Source organism: Phoxinus phoxinus (assembly GCF_949152265.1).
Source record: "Phoxinus phoxinus genome assembly, chromosome: 13".
NCBI classification, from domain to species: Eukaryota; Metazoa; Chordata; class Actinopteri; order Cypriniformes; family Leuciscidae; genus Phoxinus; species Phoxinus phoxinus.
In genome coordinates this window covers 14,531,140-14,546,201 of record NC_136888.1, presented here as the reverse complement: position 1 = coordinate 14,546,201, position 15,062 = coordinate 14,531,140, and the positions used below count along the sequence as shown (strand labels likewise).

Sequence of the window (15,062 nt, the reverse complement as noted above, 5' to 3'; positions counted from 1 at the left end):
AACACTGCTCACTATGAACATTACACCTCATAACTCCAAAACCGTGCCTAATGGGACTATGTCTGCTTATTCTTTAATTGTTTGTAATTTGTTCAGTAGCTTCAATGATAAGAATAATACAAACCAATAAAAAGAACTGTATGCTCACCATTTGCTGACCATGACAGTCTTACACAAGAAACTAAAGCAGTTTTGTATTTTGATTTGGATAAATACACCTAATATGTAAATGCCTTAAACAACATGAAAATGAAATTGTTTATTGACTTTAAGATCATGTTTATTAGCTTTGACACCTAAAAAAATTATATTTTTTATCAGATTAATTATTCTGCAGTCTTCCTGATAAGACCATAAATATTGATGAAAATATAAAAATTGTATCCAATCAAACGCTCTCTAGAATGATAATGTCCCATGCCATCTGTCTAAATCAGAGAAGCAAATCATGATTTTAATTATTTAAAATTAGATTTTAAAATTAAGAATTAGATTTTATTTTTCATATCATGTTCTTTTGTCTTTTTTATTAGTTTTAAAAAAATATATAGCTTTAATTAATTTTTTATTTCTGTTTAAGTCATTTTAATGTTTCAACTTAAACTTATTTCAGTTAGTTGCCAAGGCAACACATTTTTATCTATTCAAATTTTTTATAATTTTTTTGTATTTTTTGTAAACATTTAATTATTTTTATTTAATTTAAGATTTTTATTTAATTTAATATTTATTTTACTTTATTTTTTATTTTATTTCATTTTTAGCTCAACTTTAATTGCAGATTTTTTTTTGTGTAATATTTTCAGCACTGGTTACCTAACCATTTTACTAAATAACGTGACATATTGAATAATAAAAAAACGGATTAATATTTCACAATAAGACCCAAAACTTTCATATTTTAAGAAATAAATGTTGCTTACCTCATGAATTAGGCACTTATCAATAAGCTGTAGGTAGGAACTAATGTTCTCCTCATCCGACCCGGAGACGAGGAGTTGTGTGCAAACTGTCATAAAGAAAGACAAAAAGAGTCACATATTTATTCAAAATAAAAATAAAATCTTTTTCCATGATGCCAAAACTGCTGCTGCTATGTTTCAGTATGAGTTTAATCTGACTTTCAGTCTCATTTGTTTATGGAAAGCTTAGCAAAAGTTAAGGAAAGTAAATTACATCATCTCTGTCTGACAACCTCTGACCCATTTTTCTGTCTGTGAGATAAAGACGTGTGGAAATGGAAAGTAATGGATATGATTTAAACAATCCTAAAAGCCTGAAATGATTCTCAGATTACAGGAAGGAAGAACTATGCGTGAACCTTTGCCCATGACGCGAGTGAACTGAGCAGGGATGTCTCCCTCGGCTATGAGCGTGGAGTTTCCCTCCGTCTCTCCTCCGCCCAGGTGTGAGCTGGCGATGCTGCTCTTCCCCTCTGCGCTCAGCAGGTGGCGCTGCGAGGAATCCTCTGTGCTGCTGGTTTTAATGGGCGTCTGGATGATCTGGTGAAGCTCTTGCAAAGGAGCACGTAGATTCCCTCCCTCCAAAATATCCTGAAAGAGAAAGCGAGAGAGAGAGATGACAAATGAATGGATGCAAGTTATTCAAGGTTGCGGTGCAGCATTATTTTGGACACTTCCATAAATTCAATACGGGCAACTGTCAGGTGTCGGGATATTTCAGACATGTAATGAGGCGGAAAATGACATGTGAGGACAAAATAAAGGTCTACCAAAAATACGTGCGTGTTTGTTTCCCCGTCGCACGGTGCGACTCTAACAGGGCCGACACATGCGGGACATTAAAACTTTAAATGGATCCGGCTATCAGGAGGAGGTGTCTTATTTCTGATGCTACAAATGCTCCGAGATGGAAAGCTCGACGAAAAGGTTGCTCTGAAATTAGACATATGGCTCCTTCCTGTCTCTTGTTGTTTCAAATATTGTCCTTGAATTAAATAGATGATAATTAACACATATAAAAACTGCATGTGAAAATGATATTAGCAGAGGTTTGGGATCCAGAGTTATTGTGACACTGCAGTTAAAGATCAAGGCTGGAAACTGAAAGATTGAAGGTGGAAGCTAAAAGTGTCTGATGTACAAATGAATGCAAATGTGAAGTTTGTGATCAATAGAACAAAGTTTCTGGGTTGAAATAAACCGAGATGGGAAAAGAGAGGCTCTGACCTTCTCCAAACAGCGCAGCATGTTATGTCTGTCTTTCAGCTTCTGAATACTGATGATGATCTTGTGCCGTGCCCCTTTAGTGACTTGCTATATCAGAGGAAAACAATGTTTAAAACACAATCTGACATCCTACATGACATAAAAACAGATTGGTTTTATCTTGCCTGATACTATGCAACAATGCTACAACATATACAATTTACAAAGCTATAAATGTAGGTACAAGATGGACACATTATATAAGATTCACCTACAATAATAGCCAATCAATAGCCAAATTTCACACACAAAAACATACAATTTCCATTAAGGTCCCATATGTGTTATTCCACAAGCGATGTCTTTATATGTTTTGTATGCATTGTTACCACAGTAACTAACTGTGCCAAAAATACAGTAGGCTACAACTAGTTGTGGGCACAAAGTATTTGGAGCTAAATGCACAACATTGCTAGCTAAATCAAGATACTATAATTGTGAGTCTCTCCTGTATCACATAAATGACAAGTAATTAAGTCTTGTGTTTGGCTCAGCATGTCACGATCTTGTACATGCTAGAACCTCTCTGGCCATGTTACTTTGTAACTTTAAACTATTAAACCGTTTGGAGGTGATCTGCAGTATTTTTGACTTATTTTCCGATATAAATACCTAAACATTATTAAAACAAGATACATTTAGTTGAGAAAGAAAATGTAATTATATATGAAGTCTGCTTTTAGAGATTATAAAAAAGTGAGATTTATGCTTAAATTGGAAAAAAAGTGCCAATGGGGTAAGAAATATAAATTGAAAGGCAAAACAAATGTGTATATATATACATTGGAAAATAAGACAAAAATTAAGAAAACTATTTTTTTAAGAGTAACAATGAAGAGCAATGAAAGCACCAACCTGAGCTTCCAGCTGATGCTCCGACAGTGACATCATCTCATCATATGTCATGGTGGAGAAGAGCCCAGCGTACTTATGTAGACGTAGACTCTTCAGCCATGCCGGCACATCTGAGAGTGACATCACATTATTTCAGATGAAAAGCAATGCAACAGCAATGTGAAAAGCAATGTGAGTGACCTTCATTTTTAAAGGTCTGGGCTCATCTTAATGACTCATTAGACCAATTATTTGTTTCCAAGATCTGTTTACTTGTACAAAAAAATGGGTTTAACGCAGTTAGTCACATCCCTGTTTCTTTAATAAATTTGCATGAACACATTTGTGGCTCACCCCTCATTCCGCTGCCGTCCTCATGGAATGTACTTCGGACAGCGGCGTGTTCCTCCAGGTGCTCGCTGCCGCCGCTGCCCGAGGACGCCACGCTGCTCTGGGGAGAGATGGGGGCGTGGTCGGGGGCCGGCCCGCGGGGACGCAGGTCCTCCTGAGAGAGCCATCCGTGCCCCAGAGGCTGGTTAGATCCGCCGCTCATCGGAGGGGTCAGAGACACAGAACGCCTCAGAGGACTGTGCTGCCCACCCGACAGGACTGCGAGAAGAAAGAAAGAAAATAGACATGCGCCGTGAGATCGTGAACAAGTCAGGACCGTTATATTTACAGAAACTTCTATCAAAAGCTTCAAATTTACAAGCTACGTTTAGTAGCTCAGCTGTTACCAAGCAGACATAAGGATTAACTTTTTAAAACACACTTTTGTGTCTAGTCAGTGTGGACAATCTGAGGGTCAAATAGTACAGGGGCTTTCAGTTGCTTTAAGTATGCAAAATTATTTTGGACTGCAATGAATATGAGCAACAGGATATGATTTCATGCTCCAGAGGTATTCTGAATAATTAATTAATAATAATGAATTCAAAATATAACAATGTACCATCTACTCCATATTCCTGTGACACTGCACACCTTATTTTAAACTGAAACTTTTTTTATGTGACCAAAACACCAAAATAAGAGTTTCTTAAGTGTTTAATTATTACATTAAATACAATACATTAGAATTGGATTTTATACATTCCAGTTTCATTTTAATTTTAAGGTTAAGTTTTTGTCATTTTAATAAAAAATTTGTATTCATTTATATTTATTTCAGTTTTAGTTTTACTAATATTAGTACTTGAAATTAAATGTTTATTTTTCTTAAATTTAGGCTTTTCATCTAATTAAATTATATATATGTATATATAAATTCAGCTTTATTTCAATTAATTATTTTTTATATAGTTTTCGATTTAGTTATCAATAACACTATCAATAACTTTGTTGAGGCGCATAAAACTATATATTAAATCACAATACTATGCTCATTTGTTCTTTTTTTACAACTTACTACTGACCAACATCATAATATGCAACTTTAATGACATGTTATGAACATGCAGTTAGTAACTACACTGATTTAAGTCTCACAACATAACATAAGAAGTTGTAAAGGGTTAAGTATGTATGTTTTTGATTCAATGAAAAAAACAACTCATAAGAGTAATTCATTTGGGAATCAGATTACACTGTTTTTGATTCACTGAAAAGAACCGACTCATAAGAGTCTGAAAGATTTAGAACCTGTTCTAAATAAAAGTTTCCTTTCCCTAAAGACGGGCAAATTATATGTTATCAATAACGGATAATCAACTCAAATTACAGTAGGTACACATGAACCGTACCCCAGACCCCATTTTCGAGCAGACTTGTGTGCGTTTCACTCCAACCAAACAAACCTAAATCTGATGTCAAAGAGATTCAGATTTACAGCACAAATCTGAGACAAGTCTGACTAACAGCTTCTGTAGCACTGCATTGCTTTAGCCAGAACAACCAACACAAGTTTATTTGTTTCCTCCGAGGGGGGAAAACCTGGCAAACCGAACAAGCTGCGAGTCTTTTCCATTGCACCTACTAAACAGGTGAGCCTGTCTTCTTCTTCTGGAACATTCAACCCCGTCACGGGTGAGGGGAAAGAGGAAACAAACAGAGACTGAGATGGAGAAGATACGTTATATGCCGTGTGGAGCCCGTCCTCTCCTCCTATATGCGGCTGTAAATGTTTGGACTATGTATAGGTCTTCGCGGGCTGGTTTAAAATAGGTGCCCAGCTAACATTTCAAGTTCCAGTCCCTAAATATTAGCCATTTTCCCTAAATACAAACCTCCACAAAGGATACCTTACAAGGAAAGAGCTGGGATGGTATGTGGTACTTAGTTGGGGAGGTGAGAGGGTGTTTGTGTGTGTGAAGGAGGACACAGGATGCTCTTCTAATTCAATTTACCAATGTTCCATGGTGATTATGAGGAGAACATTGACAATGTTTAAAAAGGGTCTTACATATGGTTACATTTTATTCTTTGTCAAGGTGACAGTGATGTTTTTTTACTCTTACTTCACAATAATAACTAAGGTAAATTTTCACCTAAAAAGTAAATTTGCACCCATTTCACTTTGTTGACCTGATACTCTACATGACTGAAACAGTCATTATAAAGTATTATATTTTATAATATTACTAAAGTATGTAGATAAAGCAGTAATTTTGTGCCTGTGTCACTTTTGGTTGACATACACGGACCAAAATCATGATGACTTTATGTTTTAAAAGCCTACATCCTGAGGTTGCTGGAGAAGAGTTGTGAAACCAGTCCTTTGTGCTGTTGAAACTAAGTAGTCAAAAAATAAAGAGGATCTGGTAGAGCAGTGCTTTAAATGTGCCCTTATTTATATCCTCAGCTGTCTCCTTCATCAGAAAAAAAGACCCTAGCATTCTTAGCTGGAAATATCATGCTCTGACCACAGATATGTTCAATCTGAATATCTTTGTTACGCCCATAGCACGGCAGTGCCGCATGTACACATTTTTGCTCTCGTTTTGTGGGCCTCTGACGTTGCTGGGCTATCGTAGTTCTGAATGCTCCTACATGCGAGATCAAATTGAAGTCTTAAGTACAGCATCTGAATTGTCCAGGAGGAAATGGGTAAGGATTTTAGAGGGTCCCTCACAATATTGTCATTTTTGAAAGAGTCTGCAGCTGTTTTAATCTAACTTGTTAAAGACAAAATAGCAGATAGCTTATATGAAAAACACCTGTGGTTATAGACAGACTAAGCAACAGGAGACAAAGAGTGTCCCGGGCTAAGCCAAAAGTGAAGAATAGCCCACTCACTTGTGTTGGTCCCACTGCCTGTTCCTACAGCATTGATAGTGGAGGGCACAGAGGATGCTGGGTACAGTGAGAGGTGGCCGTTTTCACAGCCCTGTTGCTGATGCTGCTGCCAACTCCCGAGCCCAGAGTCCCTCGAGCTCTGCCAGCCATTGAGACGGTCATCCGACCCGTAGCGCTGGTGGTGGGGGTAGAGGTGCGGAGGCTGCCCGTGGTGAGATGAAGACACACGCTCAAGGGAGTCTCCTGCTCCTCGGGCAGCCGCCCGCTCCTCCAGGTGGTTGAGCCAGAGGGCGAGGTTGGCCCGGTCCTCGAGGGAGGTTGCAGGGTGAATGAGGGCGTAGGACAGAAGCTGCCTGCTTTCCTCCAAGTGCCGGCCATGTTCGATAGTGTGACTCAAGATCTTTGGCAGGAGACTCATGTACTCCACCTTGGCCTCGACGTTGCCTGGTTTAAGGAGAGGCAGGTGGGTCAGAACCAGAGAGATGACCCGTTCCTTCGTCTCACTCTGCCACTGACTGATCAATACTGCAAAACAAAAAAAGAGAGTAAATAGCATTAAGTTAGGAAAAGGTTAGCATGAGTTAACAGAAAAGGCAGTTTAAAATAAAGAATGAATTCAAAGGAATTCAAAGAATAGGATAAGTTTACACCTTAATAAAATTAAATAAAAATGTTTACAGAGCAACATATATATATATATATATATATATATATATATATATATATATATATATACACACACACACACACACATATATACAGATTTTAATAAATATAATTTAAAAAGCTAAATGAGTTTAGCACAAGTTCACATAAAAGGGCACATTAAAAATAAGAAATAAAATAAAACTAATTCAAGGTTAATAAAATAAAATATGAGATTAACTTGAGGATATTCATCCCTGTTTTTCACTCTTCCTTTAAAATAGCTGCCACATTTTAAATATTTTTTTGAGAGCACTACTCATAACCAGGGCCACGCAGCCTATTTTAACATGCCTCAGAATCTAAAGGAACTATAGATATTTAGAGGTCACGACAGAGGCTTTTGTCCACCACCAATAATAGAGAACGTTGACCACGGAGTGAACTTCTGGCCGCTTCCAGATCAGGTCTATGACTCATTTATTCTCTTGGTCTGCCTTTTATGTATAGCCACAAATGGGATCCAGGAATGTCTTCTTGTATGATCACAATCTCATGAAAGCTGTCAAGAACATGTCTCACTCACATTTTTAGGATGACTAGGATTGTTTTTCATAACCATATTTTTATGTAAATTAAAAAAGAATTATCATTACCATAATGCGAGAAAATAATGATATATATTATTTAAATTATAAAATAATGAAACATCATTGTAGTATGTGCTACTACCTTTAATGCGGACTTAAAGAAATCATTATTTTAAATTGTGAGTCACAACTGAAAATAATGGGAATTACAAAAAGTAACTTTATAAGATGATGATCTACACTCAAATACTCTTTAACTTGCCTTTATTAAATAGTTTCAGTGGGACATAAAAATATAATTCTTCCTCAGTGTACAAAATAATTACAAAAATGATCACATCCGGATACATTATGGTAATGAGAATTTGCGCTTAGTCCCAAAAAAGTTCTAAAAATAAGTCATATTTGTTATGCAAAACTTTTCCCTGTTTGATTTTGGGACAAAATGAGAACCTGACACGTTTGGACCAGTATGTAAATATAGAAAATAATCATTACCATACGATCAAGAGACATGTTTTGCACTTCAAAAAGACAACAATGATTGTAGCGTTAATGAAACAGGATCATAAATGACTGTCTCATCAGTGTGTGCATGAGTAGAGATGTTTCAGAGGTCTTCTGTCATGTTTAGCAGGGAGCTATTTGACACACAGACTTGAGGACAACTGGGGACCAATGATTAAGTGTCTCTCTGGAAGTCTTTTTCAGGCACTTCCATTTTTACTGATGGGCCAACGGGCTTCCAGAGGGCAAGGAGACAAACCCAGTTCGCACCTCCTGGTGGTCCTTTATCTGAGACTTTTAAAGCTGCAGTCGGCAAGTCTGGCAGATTGAGGGGACTTAGCCAAAATGTTGAATGTTTACAACTCTCGTGCCCCTCCCCCGTTACCACCGAGCACGCGAGCTCGTCTCTGCGTGTGCACTTTTTCTCTCCGCCATCACGCTTCGTACAATCCAACACACCTGCGAACTTTAGGCGTGTGTATGTGATATTGTAACGTGCGCGAGGGGGGAGGGGGAATCTGTGGCGTGTGTACGAACTGTGATTGACAGTCAGATCTGTGCTGATTGGACCAGAAGAACCGGGAGCGGTGGATTTTTGCAAACCTCCAGAATCTGTTATTAGCCTGGAGGTAGAAGCGCAGGTTTTTTTCTAAAACCGGCTGATTAATGTTGTTCTGTCGGAGCATAGTGTCGGTTTCAGTGAATATGATCAAAAAAATCTTGCCGACTTCAGCTTTGAGCAACATTCAGTATTCAAACCCGCAACTTATCAGTTACTAAGCCAGACTTTAAGGCAAAACCCATTTGTTATATAAAACACAAAACAAAAAGTGTTTGATGGAAACATTTAGTTAAGTTCATGTATTCAGTACTAAATAAGACCATGTGTGTGCAACCGCAATCACAAACCACTAAAAACATGTCATGTTAAGGGGTGACTTTTGCAAGATGTGACAATGTAAAAAAAGAAAGATTGTAAAATCAACATTAGACAAAAGCGCCAATTCAGAAACAGAGGAAAATCCAATGTGTGGTGAGAGAAGGTTATTCGTCCACCACAACGTGTCACCACTCAGCCCGGTTCAGTTTGTGCTTGCCAAAGGTTGTGATGAGTTTATCTGGTAATAAAGTCCTCATGACCCTCAGTAACACTCCTCTACTAAAATTAGAGCCCAGCATTCAACTTGGCCAGCGTCCTGCTCTACCTCAGTGGTTGCCAGCTCCTCTATGGCTCCCACACTCCTCCATCATTACACAGTTCTTCTTCCTTCGCTCCACCCATCCAGCTGGATATAGAGGGAGTGCTGCTGCTAAAACAATGCAACCTACTCATCTCAAGGATTCTGACTTCCTCTGCCACCATCCCCCCGTTCACTTCCTTCAGGATCCGATCACAGAGCTTCCAGAGAGATGGTAGCCCTCTTTCTCACACGCTCCCTTTTCCATGCGTCTCACTGTTCTTGCAAAATCTCCAATGCAGGATTCAGCAGACTCACCAGATATAGTAAAACCCATCTCATGTGTGAGCTATACATGTAAGTTTAATAAATAATCTGAGTTCAGTCAGTTTTTTGCATACTTGCATTACGTTCTGACACATTTCTGGAACAGAACACATACCGATAGGCCGTTCATTAGTAACCAATAAATTGTTTATATTAAAATTCTATATTATCAAGTTATATTATTATAGTATTTTGAATTAGCTTTTTTTTATGTGCTTTTGTAATTTGTATTAGTTTTTTTATTTCTATATAGCTTTGATTTATTTTTATTTCAGTTTTCATTATAGTAATTTTAGTACTACAACTTATTTCAACTTCATTCAGTTGCCAAAGCAACATTTATTTTGTTCAACATGTCATTTTAATTTTTCATGTAATGTTGATATTTTATTTCAGCTTTATTTGAATTACTGAAAATTAATTTTAATAGTTTTAGTTAACAATAACACTGCTTCTCAATAAAATAAAAATAACTAAACTAAAAAATAAACACTAAAATATTTTCGTACTACTAGCTACATGTAAATGTAGGTATCACAACATTATAATATAGCCTACAGTATGACACATGGTTATGCATTTTGAGATTAGCTAGAGATTACATCTTATTAAATAATTTTTTATACTGTTCTTAAAGATTAACTTTAGGCGAGCATTAGATGATATTCAAAGGTAATCTAAATGTAAAATTATCCAATATTAAAGGTATAGCGGAGGATTTTCTTTTTCCGGGTGGGTAGTCTATACTATTGGTCCACCTAGTTGTCAATCATTCTGGTGATATGTTTACGTAAGGCAGTCGTACGTGCTCGTCTCCTCGTCCCTATGTAGTTTTCGCTTTCTGCGCATGCGCACTTTCAGGTGTATTATGTGTGATGAGTTACGGTTTCAGCCATTCCTTTGAAAATGGCTTAGGTTCGAAAGAGAAAAAATGTATACGAAGTGTATGATAAGAAGAGAAAGGCCGCAGAATATAGAAATAAGACCAGAGTGATTTTGGGTGAATATTCCACACGCTGGCGTGCGCTAAAAGCACAGGTTGGGCTTCCCATTGATGCCGCAGTTGCGAAGATTCTACTAGACAGGTAAAGTTTGTCATGCTATTTGGAGAAATCCATTTAAAATCACTGCTAGTAAAAGTTAATGTAAGCTATGATTAGCGATGCTAGCCCTGCCTCTCGGGAGCAAATAGAGTGTTGCGCATGTGCATTTTTAAAAAAATTGGAGAGGGCGGGTCTTTTCTAAAATTAGGAAAGATCCTCCGCTATACCTTTAATAAATATAAATTCATAGTGACTACTATGGTACAGTGAATCTCTAACTTATAGATATAAAAGACAAATTTATCATAAACCCTGAGATTATAACAGAAAAGTAAATGCTTTTGTAGACACCATGAGCAGGGGCGTCGGACAGGGAACTGATAGTGGAACTGAGTAACAGGGGCCCTTGGCGAGGGGGGTCCCACAAAGATATATTGATAATCCATAATATTAAAATGACAAAATCACGTTATAATACGCTATTGGTAGGAATAAGATTCACAAGACTCAATTTTCCATCCACAGAACTGAGAAATGTTCTTTATTTGCCTAGCAGCTTGTGCCCTCCCATGTTAGCGATCCCCCTATCAAAAGCAGAAATGGTTTGGTCTTGTAGTCCAGCGGTTAAATTCAGCTTGTGGCATGGAAAGGAGCCTCGCACTACAAAAAGCTCAAAATATTTGAAGGCTATATTTTTTTTAATGTAGCTATTATTTACATTTATTATTAATGTTATTAATTCACTTATTTAATAATTTTTTTGTTTTATAATAAATAAAAAAGTTAAATAGTTCAAATTAGTCTGTTTTAAAATTTCTTGTTATAGAGGGTTTTCACTACATGTCATCAATCCGGAAGTCGGCCATTTTGGAGGCACTGAATGTAAACAATGCCACTGAACTGAATGGACTCGGAAATTTGGCTGATTATTGCTGCTGAAAAATGGTCGAGTTTTGGTCTGTACTAATCAGTCGCATCGGGAAAAAACATTTCGAGTTCTATAGACTGTCAAAAGTTAAAGAGAAGAGTGCAAAAAACTGATGAAAGAAGGAGCTTGTGGTTGAGAGAGGTACAGCATCAGCCACATGTGTAAGTAGTGTTGACTATGGCTAAAATATTGACGTAGTTAACTATGGCTATATTCACAACGTCAGTCCAAATCCGATTATCTTTGTATCCGATTGGAATCTGATCTAAAATGATGTCCACACTGTGTATCGCAACTGTTCAGATCCGATTTGTGTGTCCATGCAGCTCTTTGGCAATATGGCCATGACGTTGAGTTGATGGAGGGGTTTGCATTTGCAATAGACATGTTGTCTTATTCAAATTTTACAACATGGAAATGTGTAGCCGCCGTGCTGGACTACTGCGTCTTAAGCCTGCGGCAGAACTGTAGGAGGCTGTTGTGTACAGCTTTTTTTCTGCGCTCTTGTCTGCACCGGTTTAAAAAATAATAATTTTCTGCTTGTCCGGCACTTTGCAACAACACAGCATTGTTTCGGCAGCGACTTTCAGCATGTTTCCTATAACAACGTCTGACGTTTACATTTTACGTGGCGTGAGAGTCACATACCACGCGAAATCCGATCAAAGCGTTCAGACTGAAGCTGTTGTGCTGATATGTGATTTGAATAGGATTTCAAACCACATATGGATGTAGCTTGAAACAGATTTCATCTGCTTTTTTGGACTGACAATCTGAACGTAGCCAATGTCGGGATAAGAACTAGAAGGAAGAATTGCAGTAAGGCCTAGAGAAGCTAGCTCGTTCAGATCTTTACCACATATTAACTTTAGTTTGTCAAAATTTTGCGCTCTTTCCTGCTTACTAAGTCCTACTCTATATGATTTCGCAGCTTCCACGTGTTTTTTCCGTGGTTTATTCGTGTAACAATGTGTTCAGTAGTACATAACAGTGGAATCCATGCTGTTGTTTACATCCGAGTGCCTCCATAATGGCTGCGCATCCGGGTTACCGCCCAGAACGTGACGTTGGTGAAAACCCTCTATGTTATTGCAATTGGTACTCTGAATTTAACCTTGTGAAAATAAAAAAAAAGTTTTAAATAATAGTTAAAATAAAGAAGTGTTGGGTGTTGTAAGGGGCCCATTCCTTGGTTCTGTGACCGAGGCCCAACATTTGGTGCTAGGCCCCTGGCCATGAGTTATACGATTTTAATTTAACTGGTTTAAGATTTATTTTGGTCTTCCAGGCCAACCAACTTGGCCGGTTGCATAAACCGCCAAGACTAGTCTTACAAGTAAGACATAACTTTTTTTCTTAGACTGTTCATAACTTTTTAAAATTAGTTACAATTTTTTTTAGATTGGCCTGTTCTGGTACCGAAAAGTAAGACTGGCTGCCCCTTGACAGTTAGTGGGTCATACAAGATCTTAAGACACTGTCTTAACATAATGGCTGTGTTTATGCAACTGGCCCAATGTTTATGTTTATGCAACTGAAAAATGTTGGCAAAATGGTCTAGTGACTTAGCCAGCAGTTAAATTCCCAAAAAAACTTTAAAACCAGCTTGACCAGGCTAGGAGAGCACACACAGGACGAGCAAACCTGGATTAAGCTTTTTTGATCTGTAATCCAGTGAAAGGTACTTAAAACATACTAATTCATATCTCATAGCTAAGTAGTCGGTTCATAGTTATTGTGGAACGTAACCCTCACAGGAATGCGTTTCTCTCTGACTCTCCTTCTGTGCCCACAACTCTCTCCTTTTTTAAACTCTTCTTTTGACTTATCCACCAAACTGCCCTCATTTTACATTATTTAAAGTGTTTACAACTATAAACTAAAGCATTGGAACGAAAAAGTCGGATGTGACTCAAAGAAAGAGAGAGAAAGAGGCCGAAACGGAGTGAAAGCAACATTGTGGAGGGAGTCTGTGAATCACAGTTGATTCACAGCGGTCAGTCTGAGGAAAGCCCTTCTTTAAGGCTTCACTGAGTCATTTTTAGACAGTAAAACAATGTGTTCCAGTGAACTCCACGTGGCGCCCGCTCTCAGGGAACTGAGCTTCCAAACATCCCTGAGTTCGGCCGTAATTTGTTTTTTTCACCACCCCTTGCACTTAACCTTCCAATTGGCTTAAATTAGAAGCTGCTCTTCAATGGCACAATGTTCGAGTGCACAAGCTACTCTAGAGGAGCAAGGCCAGAGCAAAAACACTGACTGAAACTATTCCTTTTGAGTGAGCCTCACTAAACACATTATGAGCAGGTCAATGAATCATTCAACCAACTGATTTGTTCAAGAACGAAACGACTGACTGGCTGAATTTGGGATATCATGCTCATTCTACTCCTAATTTTAACATACAAAGGTCTGACAGATATAGTAAGGGTAGCAATTCAAATTCAGCCACTGTGTTTATGAGTGAGACAATCATAAATCGACTTCAGAACCAATCACAGACATATCCGATGAGTGCGTGAACACAATGGTCAATCAGGTGTTTACGATTCCGCTCAACAGCACTCAAAGCGTCACAATTAAAAGATTTCAATACCGACTTGGTACCGAAGTTGATACTTACTTGGTACTTTTTGACAACTCTATTCAGGAATAAAACAAGACTGCTGAATTTGGAATGTGATACAATCATCCTACTTCTAATTTTACATATAAAATATGAAATAGAAAAAAATATAGTATGCTACTAGTATGCTTTTTTGAATTCAGCCATTGTTTTTATGAGAGTCTGAATCATTAATTTAACATTACCGATTCAATCTCATACACACAATAATACTAATAATCAATGTCAATATCGAAGTGTATCTCCTGGCATAGGGTGTCAGAGAGATATTAGTCGCTATGTTGCACATGAAGCAAAGTAGCCAGTGTGATGAAGACTGTACATCGACAGACCTTTAACAAACAAACAAACAGAACTTAGACAGACATGCTGTTCACCAGACGGAGAAGGGTGGTTAAACCCAAGCGGTGCACATTAGAGACCATTCAGCCGACCGTACGCAGACAGACATTTTCTCCTTTTAATTAGATGAACTTTGAGTCACTTATAATGAGAGACTGAATATAAACCCCCTGCAGGCCGGTCACAGCATCAGTGCCCCTCCTGAACCTGGATAGATACACGCCTGGATATCATGCAACCCCCTCATCATATGTCATCAGATGCTCCATTAACACCAGGGACACAATTGGCGGCTGATAAAAACACATGCACAGTCATACAAACAGTCACGCACATGCCTACGTCTGCATGGGAGGAGATGTGTTTGTCAGACACATGATTCTCTCAAGCTAAAAATAGGATGGCCACAACACCGAATCCAAACACCAGGGGACTGGTGATAACACCCTATTTATACGAGACCATCAGAGACGGCATCAACTGAAACCACACACACCATGTGCTGACACACTGCACACAGTAAGAAGGTCACTGAAATGTGGTTTTGTGACCTCATTTTCACCTTTGTCTCTTAAAAAAA

The 15,062-nt window shown here is 38.0% G+C and overlaps 1 protein-coding gene across 3 annotated transcripts in view; it reads right to left on the bottom strand.

Moving 5' to 3' along the window:
• samd4a (sterile alpha motif domain containing 4A) overlaps positions 1-15,062 on the bottom strand; it is a 48,534-nt gene that overhangs the window by 13,232 nt on the left and 20,240 nt on the right. For all 3 annotated transcript variants that reach the window (XM_079633859.1, XM_079633858.1, XM_079633860.1), the window contains 6 exons: positions 6,297-6,821; positions 3,417-3,671; positions 3,084-3,193; positions 2,190-2,276; positions 1,322-1,553; positions 924-1,009 (listed from right to left, as the gene is read on the bottom strand). In XM_079633859.1, the coding sequence (XP_079489985.1) occupies positions 924-1,009; positions 1,322-1,553; positions 2,190-2,276; positions 3,084-3,193; positions 3,417-3,671; positions 6,297-6,821 (1,295 nt within the window). The remainder of the gene's footprint in view (positions 1-923; positions 1,010-1,321; positions 1,554-2,189; positions 2,277-3,083; positions 3,194-3,416; positions 3,672-6,296; positions 6,822-15,062) is intronic.